This window comes from Oryctolagus cuniculus, chromosome 15, assembly GCF_964237555.1.
Source record: "Oryctolagus cuniculus chromosome 15, mOryCun1.1, whole genome shotgun sequence".
NCBI lineage: Eukaryota > Metazoa > Chordata > Mammalia > Lagomorpha > Leporidae > Oryctolagus > Oryctolagus cuniculus.
In genome coordinates, this window is record NC_091446.1 from 52,454,429 (window position 1) to 52,470,367 (window position 15,939).

Sequence of the window (15,939 nt, forward strand, 5' to 3'; positions counted from 1 at the left end):
TGACAGGGAGGTAGAATCCATGTCTTGTATTCATTAGTACCACATTACTGCATTTTAACCAGCTAAGATAACTCCAAAACATACTTAATATGCTTTTTATTAAATATATTTAATCGCAGATTGCATCTATATTGAATCTATCTAAAATCTATATTGAATCTATCTAAAATCAATAATATATTTGATACTGTTAGTGACTACTATTATGGCTCAACATTAAATCCTGTATCTAGGGGAATGTAATTAGGTGAACTTGCTTTTGTGAACAAGGTACCTCAATATCTTTGCTTCTTGCGACTTCCTCAAAGTTTTCTTGCTGCTCCAAAGTTTTATCCACTTTGTCATCTGTCATGCAGAAACATCGCAGGGAGGATTCCACAGGATCATTCATTTTGGCAAAAACAACAAACTTGGCCATATATGGGACACATATTAATTCTCTGTATAGCTGCGTGGCTAGCCCAACAGTTTCTAGAACTTGGTGGCAGTCTGCAAGCCAAAATCTGAGAAAAGCAAAATAAAAACAAAACTGAAGCATGAAAATGAAGTGATATAAAAGCCAATCTTAACAAAGGACTCACATTTTTAAAAAATCAGAAGATGTATATAAGGGAAACTAAGCCAAATTATTAACAGCTAGTTCATTTAGAAAGCAAATGCGTTTACTCTATTTATCAGCCTCAGAAATTATTTAGCATTTGAAAATAATTTTGCTAAGCAAACACTAATGATTTTTTTCTCTTCTTCCCCATGAAATTGAAAAAATATACTGTTCTTGAACACAACAAATTTTATTTTCCAAAAAAGCTATAAAATTCGATTGTTCAGTGCTTTTGGAACTCTTTATTTCCATACCTGGCTGAAACATTGGTTGTAAAAGAGACACAATCCTTTATAAAGGTCAAAGGAGTCGTGCCTGTGATGTCTTCCCACTGAGCCGGCGAGGTGCCCCCTGCAAGAAGAGCAGCACATGTTATGGAGATGCCCTGCTGACATGTACGTCACTATCCACAGCCAATCACTGGCAGAGCTTCAACACTGTCAAGTTCATGGCTTGCACCAAAGAGAGCTTTCCTCTCTACTCTCTTTTTGTACTTTTACCATCTTCTTCTTATCTCCTTATAAGATACTATTAATTCCTTAAAATATTACTTGGCTGTTTGTATAATAATTAATTGCTACAACAGCCACAGTTTATAAATATTTTATCAGTGAAAAGATGTGTTGTTACAGATAGATAATGAATCTGTGATTTAAAAAAAAAAAAAAAAACCTAAAGACTATGAAGTTAAGCAGATCATTTTGTACCTGGTTAAATCCATTCAACTTTCTAGGGTAAAAAGGGAAGATCAGCTCTTAAAACTACTGCTCAGAAAAATAATTATAATTAATAATCTTGGACTTGCAATAAAAAACCAGAATAAAATAACCAAATGATGAATTGAGCACTAGATTCCTGGTGTTTAACACAAACTCTTGTTCTCCCAAACCCCCCCCCCTTTTTTTTTTGACAGGCAGAGTGGACAGTGAGAGAGAGACAGAGAGAAAGGTCTTCCTTTTGCTGTTGGTTCACCCTCCAATGGCCACCGCGGCCGGCGCGCTGTGGCCAGCGCACTGTGCTGATCCAATGCAGGAGCCAGGTGCTTCCTTCTGGTCTCCCATGGGGTGCAGGGCCCAAGGACTTGGGCCATCCTCCACTGTACTCCCTGGCCACAGCAGAGAGCTGGACTGGAAGGAGGGCAACCAGGACAGAATCCGGCGCCCCGACTGGGACTAGAACCTGGTGTGCCAGCGCCGCAAGGCGGAGGATTAGCCTAGTGAGTCGCGGAGCCAGCTCCAAACCCTTTAAATGCAATTTATTGGGTTACACCAGAGAAGAAAGCAGGTGAAACATGTATTCAACACGTCCTGACTCCTAGTGCTTTGTGTGATCTACATTTTTCTGCAAACCCATCCAATTTTTGGGTAATCTACAGGGTCATGGTAGGTTGACTACCTCTGTCTCAGTCACTGAGAAATGACCTTGATGCTCCAATATATTCAAGAATACCTCAATAATCCCAAGAGGGCTCTATTACCAATGCTAATATTAATAGCAGGAAAGAAGTTATCGCTAGCTGTTAAATGAGTCTTGAAACCAGCATCTTAGAGAAATGAGTTCAAGGATAACAAAAATGAAGTGATGGACAAGTGAGACATCTTATTCTGTATTTTCTACTCCTCATGTTGGCATGGATTTGCACCAGTGCAAATCAATAGGAAACACAACGACAACTGAACCAAACCTGTGATGCTACAGAGAAGACGCAGGTTGGGCGTGGTATCCCCCTTGTATCCATTGGATACACCTTCTCCTGATGGTGGGGGCACCGGAATGGTCATTGTGATTGGTTTATGGAATTTTCTTCTTCTTGGTTCCACGGTCACAATTGGGCTGAATGTTGCTTTGTTTCCCAGGATCTTTTTCACAATTTCATCTGGAACAGGCTGAGCCTACAGACAGAGAAAGGACCTTAAATTAAGTGAAAGTGGATTTTTTTTTTCATCAGATGTTGGTTTTTTAAGGGAGGAGGTAAAAAAAAAATTACAATCCAAACAACTATGCTTTTCTTCTTTCTTCTTTCACACTATTCCAGAAAGTCATGAAAAACAGAAGAACCCAACACTGTGGCAGGACCCCCAATAGAACACAGACAGCAGACAGCAGTGGCTTGCATGAAAGAAAAGGAGCCCAATTCAAGGCAGGGACTCTTCTTAGTCTAATGCAGAGTAAGGGACAACAAAAGAAAAAGTGTGTGCAGTGCATGAGGGTGCTTCAAAAAGTTCATGGAAAAGTGGAACCAAAAGATTGTTTTGGCATCAAAAAAAAATTCTGGAATGCAGGCAAAAGACATGGATTTTTTTTGGTTTCCTAAGATACTTTCTACGAACTTTTTGAAGACCCTCTCATTCTAATCCTAGGCGGGGCCTCTGGTACCATCTCACCGAGTCAATTTGTACTCCTGTAAAAACCGAGGCTTTCAGAGGAGAGGGGAGGGAAGAAAGATATTCCAGACGTGCAAGGATTTCCATTCTAGTCTATCAAGCCAAAGCTCTTTGTCGGTAAAATAATTCACCGTGGGAGACAGGTGTCAGGAACCTCATCCCTCTGACGTGTGAGGTGGTCTCCAGCTTCAGCGACTGAGTAAAGACCTCCCAGAACCTAAGAGTGCTCAGCTGAAATAAACCCTGGCAACTCCCTTGGGCAGGTGAGTCCAGCCTCCCCCAAAGAGCGTGAGCTTTCAGTGAAAATATTAACTATGACATGAATTAACAGTGCGCGGCGAGTAGTTTTCAGCTCATTTCCCTTACTCCATAAGGAAAAGCAGCACTAGCGAAGGTCTCACCAAAATGAATAAACATAAGACGGCTCCTTCTGGCCAAGATCTCCATCAGCTTTCCAAACTAAAACAAGTTCCAACCGGTTTGGATGGAACCCAGCCTGTCTGATTTACTCAAATCAAACAAAACACTAAAGCTTGCAAGTTTCACTGTAACTGATTTTTATGACGTGACAGGTCATAAACCAAGTGTTGGTATGTTGGCCCATGTATGAAGGCCCCTAACCTATGGTTGACAAACCGTCTTTTATCAGAAACCAGAAACATGTACCTTACTGAACAGGCCACTAAGCAAATCTTACACGCGATGCTCTTCAGTTGAATTAGGTTAATGAATCTCAAAACAGCCGCGTTTCAAATAGCAGTGAGGCAGAGCTGTGATGACAGCTTCCAGGAGAAAACACGGTCATGTGCTCTCTGCATGTAGCAAGGACATCTGGCTTCGGGAACGTTACCTGGAGGCCCACTCGGATTCTTTTGGTCAGAGCGCCCTCTGGGAATGACGCCTGGACCAGGGGCACAGTGGTGCTGCTCAGAATTCCCCCTTCAGGGCCAATCTGGTTGCTTTCCTGCTTAATCCGTGAAACCACTGCAAAATACTGGGGGAAATCCTTAGTGATAATCCTGCAGATCCGCTTCTTCCCCAACTCTTCCGGGCTATCGAGTTCTGAAAACAAGAAAGAAAAGAATGAAGAAGCCGGGCGAGTAAGCACATCCTCAAAATACCTAGAGACGAAGCCAAAGGGTCCTTGCCACAGGCAAGATTATTCATACCCAATAGCCGACACAGAGCAACTACAGGGACCAAAGGAGGGTACTTTAAAAACAATTGTGTGGAAAAACAGAAGTGAAAGGTAAATTTATCTCAGTGCAAAAAAATTTGAAATTCATGCATAGTTTTTATCATCGTATGCATTTTCCATGAACATTCTGAAGACTTCCCGTACAGCAGTAAGTTCAAGTTTTGTATAAGCATTGTAGCACTGGGGCAGGCACCAAGGCGCAGTAGGTTAATCCTCTGCCTGCAGTGCTGGCATCCCATATGGGAGCTGGTTCTAGTCCCGGCAGCTCCTCTTCCAGTCCAGCTCTCTGCTACCGCCGGGGATAGCAGTAGAAGATGGTCCAAGTCCTTGGGTCCCTGCACCCATGTGGGAGATCAGGAAGAAGCTCCTGGCTCCTGGCTTTGGATCTGCGCAGTTCCAGCCGATGCGGCCATTTGGGGAGTGAACCATCAGATGGAGGATCTCTCTCTCTGTGTCTCTACCTCTCACTGTCTGTAGCTCTACCTCTGAAATAAATAAAAATCTTAAAAAAAAAAAAAAGCACTGTAGGTGTAAGGGTAAACTCCTCCTCCTCAAACAAGGAAACTTTATTCTGTGATTATTTCTAATGATCTGTGCTCAAATCATGCAAAGCAGGAACAAATCTCAAAAAATTCAGGCCTCACAAGAAAGTGGATAAGAAGCAAACCACTTTCCAATGGTTTTAACTTATCCTCATGATTAGTATCTTCACAGCCTGCCCGCCGATAGTTCTCGCATACGGACCATAGTCCATGCACGAATGGACATTTCTTCCTTTTTGTTCTTACCCAAACCTGCCTCATGCTCCATAGTGCTGACTCTAGAAGAGGATGCACAGTGACGCCCTATCCTTCCGTCCAACAGCTTTGACTCACATGTCTGCATCCGCCACCTCCAATGGTCCAGGTCCCATTGACTCTGTTCAAGAAGTGACGTGCTCTCCTGCCACTCTGCGGGTCTGCCCTTTTTCAGCTGGGTCTCTGGGGTCACCTCCTGTCTCCTGGCCAACCACCTCCCCGCACTCCAATTTATCCCTGCTAGAAGAATTTTCTTTAAATACCCAAGTTTTATGCAGGATTCTGCCTGGCTAACTAGAATAAATGATCTAAACATTTTATGGAGCAACAAATGGTTGAGACTGGCCCAGGGTATTTTGGAAAAGCAGGTTTGTAAGGGAGAATCTCTTACATGATACTAAAATGTACCTAAAAGTATCATAAGAAAACAGTTACACACAGAGAAATGTAAGAATAAAAGAATTATATATAAAAGTCAACAAACTGATTAGAGAGAGGAGAACAGAGAATGAAGAAAGAGTCAAGTTTATAGGTATACATACGTGCACATATGTACAGACATATGAGGAAAATTCAAGGGCACATGTAAAATGAGTGGACATTTGGCCTCGCAGTCAAGACGCCACCTGGGATACCTCGATCCCGTATCAGAATGCCTGGGCTGAGTCACAGTTCAGCTCTGATTCTGGTTTCCTGCTAATGTATACCCTGGGAAGCATGAGTCCCTTCCACCCACATGGGAGTCGGAAACTGGGTTCTGGGCTCCTGGCTTCAGTGTAGCTTAGCCCTGGCTGTTGCAGGCATTTGGGAGTTACATAGCAGATGGAAGACCTCTATCTTTCTCTCGGCTTTTTTTTCTCTTTTTTTTGACAGGCAGAGTGGACAGTGAGAGAGAGACAGAGAGAAAGGTCTTCCTTTGCCGTTGGTTCACCCTCCAATGGCCGCCACGGCCGGGGCACCGCACCGATCCGATGGCAGGAGCCAGGTACTTCTCCTGGTCTCCCATGGGGTACAGGGCCCAAGCACTTGGGCCATCCTCCACTGCACTCCCGGGCCACAGCAGAGGGCTGGCCTGGAAGAGGGGCAACCGGGACAGAATCTGGCACCCCGACCGGGACTAGAACCCGGTGTGCCGGTGCCGCAAGGTGGAGGATTAGCCTAGTGAGCCACGGCGGCGGCCTTGACTTTTCAAATAATGTATAAATAACAACACAAAATCCTCCCACCTTGCATGGTTATGGACTGTCAATGTGCATTTTAACAGGTATTTTGAAGATAAACCTCAACTTGACTAATTCCAAGGAGATTCCAAGCACTACTACTACTTGCAGTGGGCAAGTAGAATTTTTAGGGGCCCCATGCACCTTTCTGTAAGTAGAATGTCACACATCGCCTTCTAGAATCCTCAGATTCCCAGGCCTCTACATAATGAAATGGATAAAGAGTACCTTCCCTGGTTCCCTATAACTAGGTTGTATTTTGTTTACTTGTGTACTTAAGACATGTGTGACATTTTTCCTGAAGATAAAAGTCAGTCAATAGGAATGTAAAAAGAATAAGAAAATATTTCTTAAATATTGTTTGTCAAGTGGCATATCCTTTCAAGAGTGGAAGTTGAAGGCCAGGATGTTAAATTCTAGGATATTACCTAAATAAAAAATAAGTGATGTAGACAACAGGTAGGAGTGAGGATATGCAAGAGGAAGGGGTGAGAACCAGTTAGCAACATTCACTCCAGAATCCTTATAACCTGAAATTCTATCCCATGATTTTACTAACCATTATCAGGACTGAGGTTAATTGAGTTGTGGTATGTTTACACTATGGGATATCATTCAGCATTTTTTAACGTTATAATATTTTTCAATGATTATTTCTAAATCCATCCATTCCATTATGCTTTATACACAGATTTTATTCTTCTTCAAGTTCTAGTGAAATGACTCTTTAAGATTTTATTTATTTACTTGAAAGTCAGAGTTACAGAGAGGCAGAAGCAGAGAGAGCGAGAGCGAGAGATGACTCCTGTCCGCTGGTTCACTTCCCAAATTGGCCACAATGGCTGGAGCTGTGCCAATCCAAAGCCAGGAGCCAGGAGCCTCCTTGGGTTCTCCCACATGGGTACAGGGGCCCAAGTCCTTGGGCCATCTTCTACTGCTTTCCCAGGCCACAGCAGAGAGCTGGATCAGAAGTGGACCAGCAGGGACTTGAACCAGTGCCCATATGGGATGCTAATACTGCAGGCAGCAGCTTTACCTGCTACACCACAGTGCTGGCCCCTCATTCAGTATTGAAAAGAATGAGATAAGAGTATATGGAGGGGCTGCCGCTGTGGCATAGAGGGTAAAGGCGGCACCTGCAGTGCTGGCATCCTATATGGGTGCCAGTTCAAGTCTCGGCTGCTCCACTTCTGATCCAGATCCCTGCTGCTGTGTCTGGGAAGGCAGTGGAGCATGACCCAAGTGCTTTGGCCCCTGCACCCTCATGGGAGACCTGGCTCCTGGCTCCTGGCTTTGGATCTGCCCAGCTCCAGCCATTGTGGTCTTTTGAGGAATGAACCAGCAGATGGAAGACCTCTCTCTCTTTCTTTCCTTCCCTTTCTCTCTCTGGGGCTCTTTCAAATTAATAAATAAATCTTTGAAGAAAAAAAGAGTATACGTAGCTCTGAAACATATTAAATGAAAAAGGCCAAGAAAAATATATGATCTCTTAATGAATAAATCACATCTCTATATTTCTATTAAAATTCATATAATTCATGTAAAATATGGTAATATAATTATATGCATTATAATGTATGTATATGCATGAATTATTACATGCATAATAATCATACTAACACTAGTATTAAACAGTAAATATATAAGCAGTAAAATATAATATAACAAATTCAACTCATGCAATTTTATTGCTTGTTTTCAGAAAAGGAAATGGAAACAACAATGAAATGATCTTAGCTAAATGTTTGAAAACAGGTAACTAAAGACCCCACTGGCTGCAGAAGGCTTGAAGTGGGAATGAGGGAGGGCTCTCATTAGCTATTATTACATTCTGACTTATGACCACATTACCTGGCATCATGGGTATATTCCGACAAAGCTTTTGATTTTAAGGAAATTATCTGTTTGTATTAAAAAAATAGGGGCTTTTCATAAAATATGAAGTAATCATTATTAAGTAACATTAAATGATGTTTTTAGAGAATGGCCTGGCACATAAACAGGTGCTCAATTTACATTGACTGAACAAAGAAATCTACTGGAATTAATGAGCCTTAGAGACTTTTCATACCAAGCAACCATATAATTATCTAAATCTTGCTTTAAAATATATATATTAGTGATTTATGATTATTTGTTTTAATAGTTTCATATTTATAAAAATTACATTGATACAAGTGCCTCACATTTTCCTATTTTTTAATTCACAATGAAGTTTATTGTGTCTGTATTTATAATGCAAATTACTATTCAGTTAATGAATGCTTTACATGAATTTGAAACCTATAAGGGGAGAGGCAGGTACTTGGACTAGTGGTGGAGACAGCTTTTCTGCTATCAGAGAATCTTGGCTCAACACCTGGCTCTGGCTCCTGACTCCAGCTTCCTGCTAGTGGGGACCCTGCAAGGCAGCAGTGATGGCTTAACTGCTTGGACTGTTGCAGCCCATAGAGTAAACCTGGACTGAGTTCCCAGCTCTGGGCTTCACTTGGCCCAGCCTTAGCTATTGCAGGGATTTGGGGACTGAAGAGAATGCGAGCTTTCTTTCTTTTGAAAATATATTTATTTATTTGACAGAGTTACAGAGAGAGGGAGAGAGAGGGAAGGAGAGTGAGTGAGCGAGAGAGCACTCTTCTATCTGCTGGTTTACTTCCCAGATGGCTCCATTGGCCAGGGCTGGGACAGGTCAGTCAGGAGGCCAGAACTTCTTCCAGGTCTTCCACGTGGGTGGCAGAGGCCCAAGCACTTGGGCCATCTTTCACTGCCTTTCCCAGGCTATTATCAGGGAACTGGATCAGAAGTGAAGCAGCCGGGACTCAAACTGGTGCCCAGATGGAAGGTGTGTGTTGCAGGAGGCGGTTTTACTTGCCATGCCACAATGCTCGCTCCAAGAATGGGAGCTTTCTATGTTTCTGTCTCTCTTCTTCTCAAATAAATAATTTAAATGAGGTTATTTTCTTTAAAAAAAAAAAGATAATATAAAATTGCCCTAAAGGTCTGTGTTGCGAACTTAGTAAGGCTATCAGAGTAGCTTTCCAGAAACGGCAATAAACTAATAATGTGAAAGTGAGCCATGACTTCAGCAGTGAACTGGTAAGTGTTCAGATTTTCAGATGGTCTACCATGGGGCTGGCGCTGTGGCGTTAGCAGGTAAAGCCACTGCTGCGGCGCCAGCATCCCATACGGGCGCCGGATCGTGTCCCAGCTGCTCTACTTTCGATCCAGCTCTCTGCTATGGCCTGGGGAAGTAGAAGATGGCCGAAGTCCTTGGGCCCCAGCACCTGTGTGGGAGACCCAGAAGAAGCTCTTGGCTCGTGGCTTTGTATCAGCACAGCTCTAGCCGTTGTGGCCACTTGGGGAGAGAACCAGCGGATGGAAGACCTCCCTCCCTTTCTCTCTCTCTCCCTCTCCTTTCTTTGTGTAACCCTGATTTTCAAATATATAAATAAATAAATCTTAAAAAAAAAAAGATGGTCTACCACTTAGGTCAGAGGAGCAGGAATGTCTGACCAAGAATCTTCATCCTGCTCCCATCCTTTACACAGAGAAAAGCCAAAGACAGTATTCGACAGCACAAATGGGTTGCTGTAGCTGCCAGTGCCAGGTGCCCCCATCCCGCCCCAGCCAGATCCTGGGAAACACCAATTTAAATTCCAGGCTTCTCTGTAACTCTGCTTTTCAAATAAATAAATCTTTTTGTAAAAAAAAAAAAAAAAAAAAAAACTTAAATTTGAATTGCTATCATTTCAACAGTATTCAATTTTTAAGAAAAAATTCCCCCAACTACAGAAAATTAAATAACATATAAATTGGAAGAAATGAAAGAACTAAAAAGTAAATCCACACAAGTATTAATTCGACTCTAGCTACAGGATTTGTGTATTAACACAGCACTTGCAATATAGTCAGTGCAATAATTTACAAAATTAGACTTTTGCCTCTTTAGAACTACAATGCAGCTCCATCTGAAGCTCCATCTGAGTATGTAGCTTTTATATATTGTAAGAGTAAAAACCCCAAATGACCCCTGTCCTCCTATTCAACTCTAGCATCTCCTTTCATCTATGTGGGTTATGTGCTTCACATGGTGAGCACCCGGGGTATGGACTGTTACTCAGACTGCATACGTCACTAAGTGCTAAAGATGCAGAATGCCTGGGAACAATGGCATGCCTGCTTGTTGTCTCCTCTAGTGTTAACAATCCATGCTATACTTCTGACAATTACGGAATTTAAAGTGATTTTTAGAAAACTAATTTTAAACTTTTTTTTAGAAAACTTCTAACCATTATATGCTTAGGAGGTGTAAAAAGTCAGGGAGACATGTGATGGTCTTTTTGAACTTGACCATCAGATTACTTCTGCTTCTGTGCAGAACCACTATGGCTTGCTCTGCAGCCTTCCCGGCTCTCTGGACCTCCTCTCTGCACTGTATCGTGGCCTCCCTTCTTGCAGAAAGCTACATCCTTACTTGGCTGTGGGTCACTGGATTCTTGAGGAGAAGCGTCCCCCACCATGGGACACAAACCAAGATTCAAGTCATTCATCCCTCTGGTCATTCTGCAAGCTGTGGTTAAGTGACAACTCTGTGCCAAGAGCTGTTCTACACACTGGACACAAGGCTGCCAACCTGTCAGACAGTCCCTGCCCCCAGAGACCTTAGCAGGGAGGACAAGTCACAGGAAGATGACCAAGTTCAAAGTTCATTGTTATGGCGGAAGATAGCCAGGGTCAGGGATGTATTTATCAGGTGCATCCAAATTTAGTATGGGGTCTAGGGAAGACTTCCTGGAGGAAGAGAAGGAGGGGAGAGTATGCCTGGCTTTTTTTTTTTTTTTAATTTGCCAGAGTTAGACAGTGAGAGAGATAGACAGAGAGAAAGGTTTTCCTTCCATTGATTCACCCCCTAAATGGCCACGAGAGCTGGAGCTATGCCGATCCAAAGCCAGGAGCCAGGTGCTTCCTCCTGGTTTCCCATGCGGGTGCAGGGACCCAATCACTTGGGCCACCCAACACTGCCCTCCCGGGCCACAGCAGAGAGCTGGACTGGAAGAGGAGCAACCAGGACTAGAACCCGGCTCTCATATGGGGTGCCGGCGCCGCTGGCAGAGGATTAATCAAGTGAGCCATGGCACTGGCCCCGAGGATGCCTGGCTTTGTAGGAATAATCATTTTTCAAGACCACAGGTTAAGAGGCTTGTATTCTTTGTGTCTGCTTCTCCATGTTTTTCCCAAAAGAGTATTCTTCCACATTTGCTTACTTCCCTCACTAGGTCACTTTCTTCTTCTTTGTTTAAATCATTACTACTATATCCAATGAAATACAACCAATTAATACAAATCCATCTTCAAAATACAGGATTATATATAATGTCTTTAAAGCAGAACACACAAAAAAATCAGTAATCCAGCAGGTGCAGCACAGAGGGTGACCAATCCCATGGACTAAGCACTTCTGGACTGGCACACCCACCTCTCTGGTCACCCTGACTCTGAAGGTGGCAGAGGCCAACACTCAGTCTCTCAGACCTGCCTGATCACCCTCAGAGGGCAGAAAGCCTCACTGTGTGTGATCCATGGAGGCAGGGCGTCTATTGGTGTCATCCTGACCCACTAATGTTTCATAAAGATACACAATCGCTGGAAAATCAATACAAACAGACCCACGGCAAATCTGGCATTATTAATGAACGCTCATTCCCTTTGGTCCAATTTCCATTTCTCAACAAATTGGTTAGAGACTGTTCTGGGGCTGTTTCCTTTTGCTCATTATTCAAGTCATTTTTAAATGCCAGTTTCATGGCAATAGACAGAAACTCAGTATCTTGGTATGATTTAATCAATTGTTTTTCCCCCTCTCCAACCACAATTGCTGATTCGGCTAAGTTCAATTTTTGCTTCTTCCTTTGGAAGTCTTCAAACCTGTTACTGGACTTCCCCAACAGATGGCGCTGTGTACAGTATAAAGCCACTTAATGTCACTTCGCCCTGTTCAACTGCTTGCGCAATGACTTGACGCTTTCAGGGTATTATTTGTCTCATGCCTGAAATTAACGAGTGCGTTAAATCAAAAGTGGACCAAAGTGGCAATTTCTAACCAAGAAGATGGTTTCTACTACTTGTTGATATAGCTAGACAATAAATTTTAAAAATTTTGTTATATAACGAGTATCAATTTTCCTGTCTCACTTCAATGTAATATAAAATGGTATAACTATTCAAACTAAAACTTATCACCTCAAAAGTTTTATTTTGTTTTTATCACCTGGAACGCCGACAACAAGTAAGAAGATATTTTCTTGCCCTTGTAAAAATTATATGAGGGAACTTTCAACATTGTGTTCTAATACAGCAATCAGGATTTTAAAATAAGAGCACAATTCGTATGTCCTCAAAGCCCTCTGTGAGATACTTCAGTAGCAACAATTTTTATTTTTAAAATCTGGTATGTAAATAAACTATACACTCTTCCCAGAGCGGCACTGTCTAACAGAAATACAATGGAACACAATATTTAATTTTATGCTTTCTTATAGCCACCCTTAAAAATAAAAATGAACAAGTGAAATTCATTCTAACTATCTTTCATTTGGCCCAACATATCCAAAATCCTTCCTCCGTAATGTGCAACCAATGTGAAATTATCAATGAGATACGTGGAGGAGGGCAACAGTCTTCATAGTATCTGGCATAGTCTATGCTACGCTTGATCTTAGCCAAAAGGCGGAGAAGCGATCTGGCATATTCTATGTTAGCAGCACATTTCTGTTTGTTAAGCCCCATTTCAAGTGCTCAATAGCCACATGTGGCTAGTGGCTACTGAGGTGGACAGCGCAGGACTGGAATGTTTCTTGAGCTCTTTAAGTCAAGGACCTCTAAGCACTAAGGAAGAAGGATTCTTCCGCTAGCAAACGTCGCCCAGTCCACCACAACCACTCAAACCTAACTCTGAAGCATTCCTTGGGGTCTGGTTTGGGAGGCACAGTTTTATTTATTTATTTATTTTGACAGGCAGAGTTAGACAGTGAGAGAGAGAAAGGTCTTCCTTGCGTTGGTTCACCCCCTAAACGGCTGCTACGGCCAGTGCACTGCGCCGATCCGAAGCCAGGAGCCAGGTGCTTCCTCCTGGTCTCCCATGGGGTGCAGGGCCCAAGCACTTGGGCCATCCTCCACTGCCTTCCCGGGCCACAGCAGAGAGCTGGACTGGAAGAGGAGCAACCGGAACAGAACCGGCGCCCCAACCGGGACTAGAACCAGGGGTGCCGGCACCACAGGCGGAGGATTAGCCTAGTGAGCTGTGGGGCCTGCCGGGAGGCACAATTTTAAACAAGTGTAATTTACCTTTGTGAGTTTAATTAAAGTAAGGTTTTCATTCAACTTACAAAGCGGATTCAATCCGGTGCCTTAGAAAGCTGAGTCAGGCACAGAGGATGCCTGTTTTCTGTCCTGCAGTGCCTTTTTCTCTACTGAGAAAACACGAATTGACAAGGAGTAGAACGAAACCTATGTCTGCTGCCCGCGAGGAAATTGCTCCTGCCATTTGACACAGCAGGAGTAACCACAGGTTCTCCGCGCCCACAACAGCGGACCTCCGCGTCACTCAAACCCTTCCTGCAGCAGAGCTTCGTGAACACACCTGCGGCATTAGCACTGTTGCTTTTGTCCGCCCGGGTTGCTAGGGAAACAAATAATGCTTCATTCCTCTTTCTTTTTCAGCTTCAGATTTTCCTGAATACATAATATACAAGAACTGAGAGGGTGCCTTGATTAGCAATGGCGAGTTGAAATACCAGCTAACGTTTATGTGAAATTTCTCTTCTACACCAAGTACTTTCAGAGCCATTCTTCATTTAGGGAAGAATGCCACATGGAGGCAAGGGAGTACTACAGAAAGACACCCAGGTATGGAGTCAGAAGTCCAGATTTTGGAGGTTTAGATTGACTTAGTATTTCCTGGCCGAGTGGTAATTGTGATACAGTGTGTGTTTAGGGGCTGGTGTTGTGGTGTAATGGGCAAAGCCACTGCCTGTGACACTGGCATCCCATATGGGTGCCAGTCTGAGTCCTCACCACTCCACTTCCGATCCATCTCCCTGCTAAAATATCTTTGAAAGCAGCAGGGGACGGCTGAAGTCCTTGGGGCCCTACACCCACGTGTGAGACCTGGATGAAGCTCCTGACTCCTGGCTTCAGCCTGGCCCAGTCCTAGCCATTGTAGCCAATTGGGGAGTGAATCAGCAAATGGAAGATTCTCATTCATATTCATATTCTCTCTCTCTCTCTCTCTCTCTCTCTCCCTCCCTCCCTCCCTCTTCTCCCCCATTTCTCCTTCTTTCTCTGTAACTCTGGCTTTCAAATAAACAAATCAACCTTTAAAAAGAAATGTGTGTCTAGCCCCTATGGTATCTTTGTGCAACTTGTAAAAGGTTGTGCAGGTACATGGCTTGGCAAGTAAACACTAGCTTTGAGGAAATTGGGGAAAAACAAGTACTCCTTTGAGCTGCAGGCCAGTGGCAGGGCAGATGACTTTGGCAAGTGGGAGAAACAGAATTTCAGCCCCTAGCTGCTGTGCTGCAGGACTTAGCAAGGCAGCTGTGACCATGACTATGCACGGAGTGGTCCCAGCATTGGCAGTGTGCCAAGAATGCTACCTGTTTTAGCTCCTCTAAACCCTGCTAGGCCACATTAGGCGCACTCACTTTAGAGATTTCAACTAAGGTTCAGAGAGATCGAGTGCTTGATACGGGTCACCTAAACTAGTAAGTGTGGAACCAGAATGGGAATTCTTGTCTCTGTGACTTTCAGAGATCATGGTCCCAACCACTACAATGGGCAAACTATCCTTCTACTTGAACCTGTCTTTCCTTGGAGTTATGCTAAGAATTACATTTGGTTATGTATATGGAAAGGCTTTGTACATGTTACAACACTACAGAACCACAATCTGATCTTCATAATTGTGTTAATAAAAGTCAGCCATCAAACTATCAGCTGAAATGCTTTTTAAATACTTAAGTATTGAGATTTTCAGATAAAGGTGTATAACAAGACTGGTTATTAGCATGCAGATTGGTTGTAAAGTAGCACACACATTTCACTTACAGAGAATGGAGCTAAAAAATGAGACGTGTATAATTAGACATTTTCAAGGGTCATTTGCCATAGATGACAGATAAAGCTAAATTGTTGTGATAAACTAAATAAAATAATGGCAGAATGACTTACTTCTAAGGAGTTATTTTTAAAAAGTTTAAAGTCAGGCAGGCGCCACGGCTCACTAGGTTAATCCTCCACCTAGCGGCGCCAGCACACCGGGTTCTAGTCCCGGTCGGGGAGCCGGATTCTGTCCCGGTTGCCCCTCTTCCAGGCCAGCTCTCTGCTGTGGCCAGGGAGTGCAGTGGAGGATGGCCCAAGTCCTTGGGCCCTGCACCCCATGGGAGACCAGGAGAAGCACCTGGCTCCTGCCTTCAGGTCAGCACGGTGCGCCGGCTGCAGCGCGCCGGCCGCGGCGGCCATTGGAGGGTGAACCAACAGCAAAGGAAGACCTTTCTCTCTGTCTCTCTCTCTCACTGTCCACTCTGCCTGTCAAAAAAAAAAAAAAAAAAAAAAAAAAAGGTTTAAAGTCCTCTGCTTTAATTAGTATTTATTTATTTTCTTTTAATTTGAAAGGCGGAGACAGATAGAGGTATCTTCTATGCACTGGTTCACTCCCCAAATAGCATGAACTGTGCCAGGCCAA

At 43.4% G+C, this 15,939-nt stretch overlaps 1 protein-coding gene across 11 annotated transcripts in view; it reads right to left on the reverse strand.

The window, feature by feature from the left end:
• The window catches only part of ANK3 (ankyrin 3), a 353,783-nt gene that overhangs the window by 50,267 nt on the left and 287,577 nt on the right, over window positions 1–15,939 (reverse strand). For all 11 annotated transcript variants that reach the window (XM_070057690.1, XM_051823304.2, XM_051823298.2 and 8 more), the window contains 4 exons: window positions 3,836–4,047; window positions 2,286–2,493; window positions 856–952; window positions 275–503 (listed from right to left, as the gene is read on the reverse strand). In XM_070057690.1, the coding sequence (XP_069913791.1) occupies window positions 275–503; window positions 856–952; window positions 2,286–2,493; window positions 3,836–4,047 (746 nt within the window). The remainder of the gene's footprint in view (window positions 1–274; window positions 504–855; window positions 953–2,285; window positions 2,494–3,835; window positions 4,048–15,939) is intronic.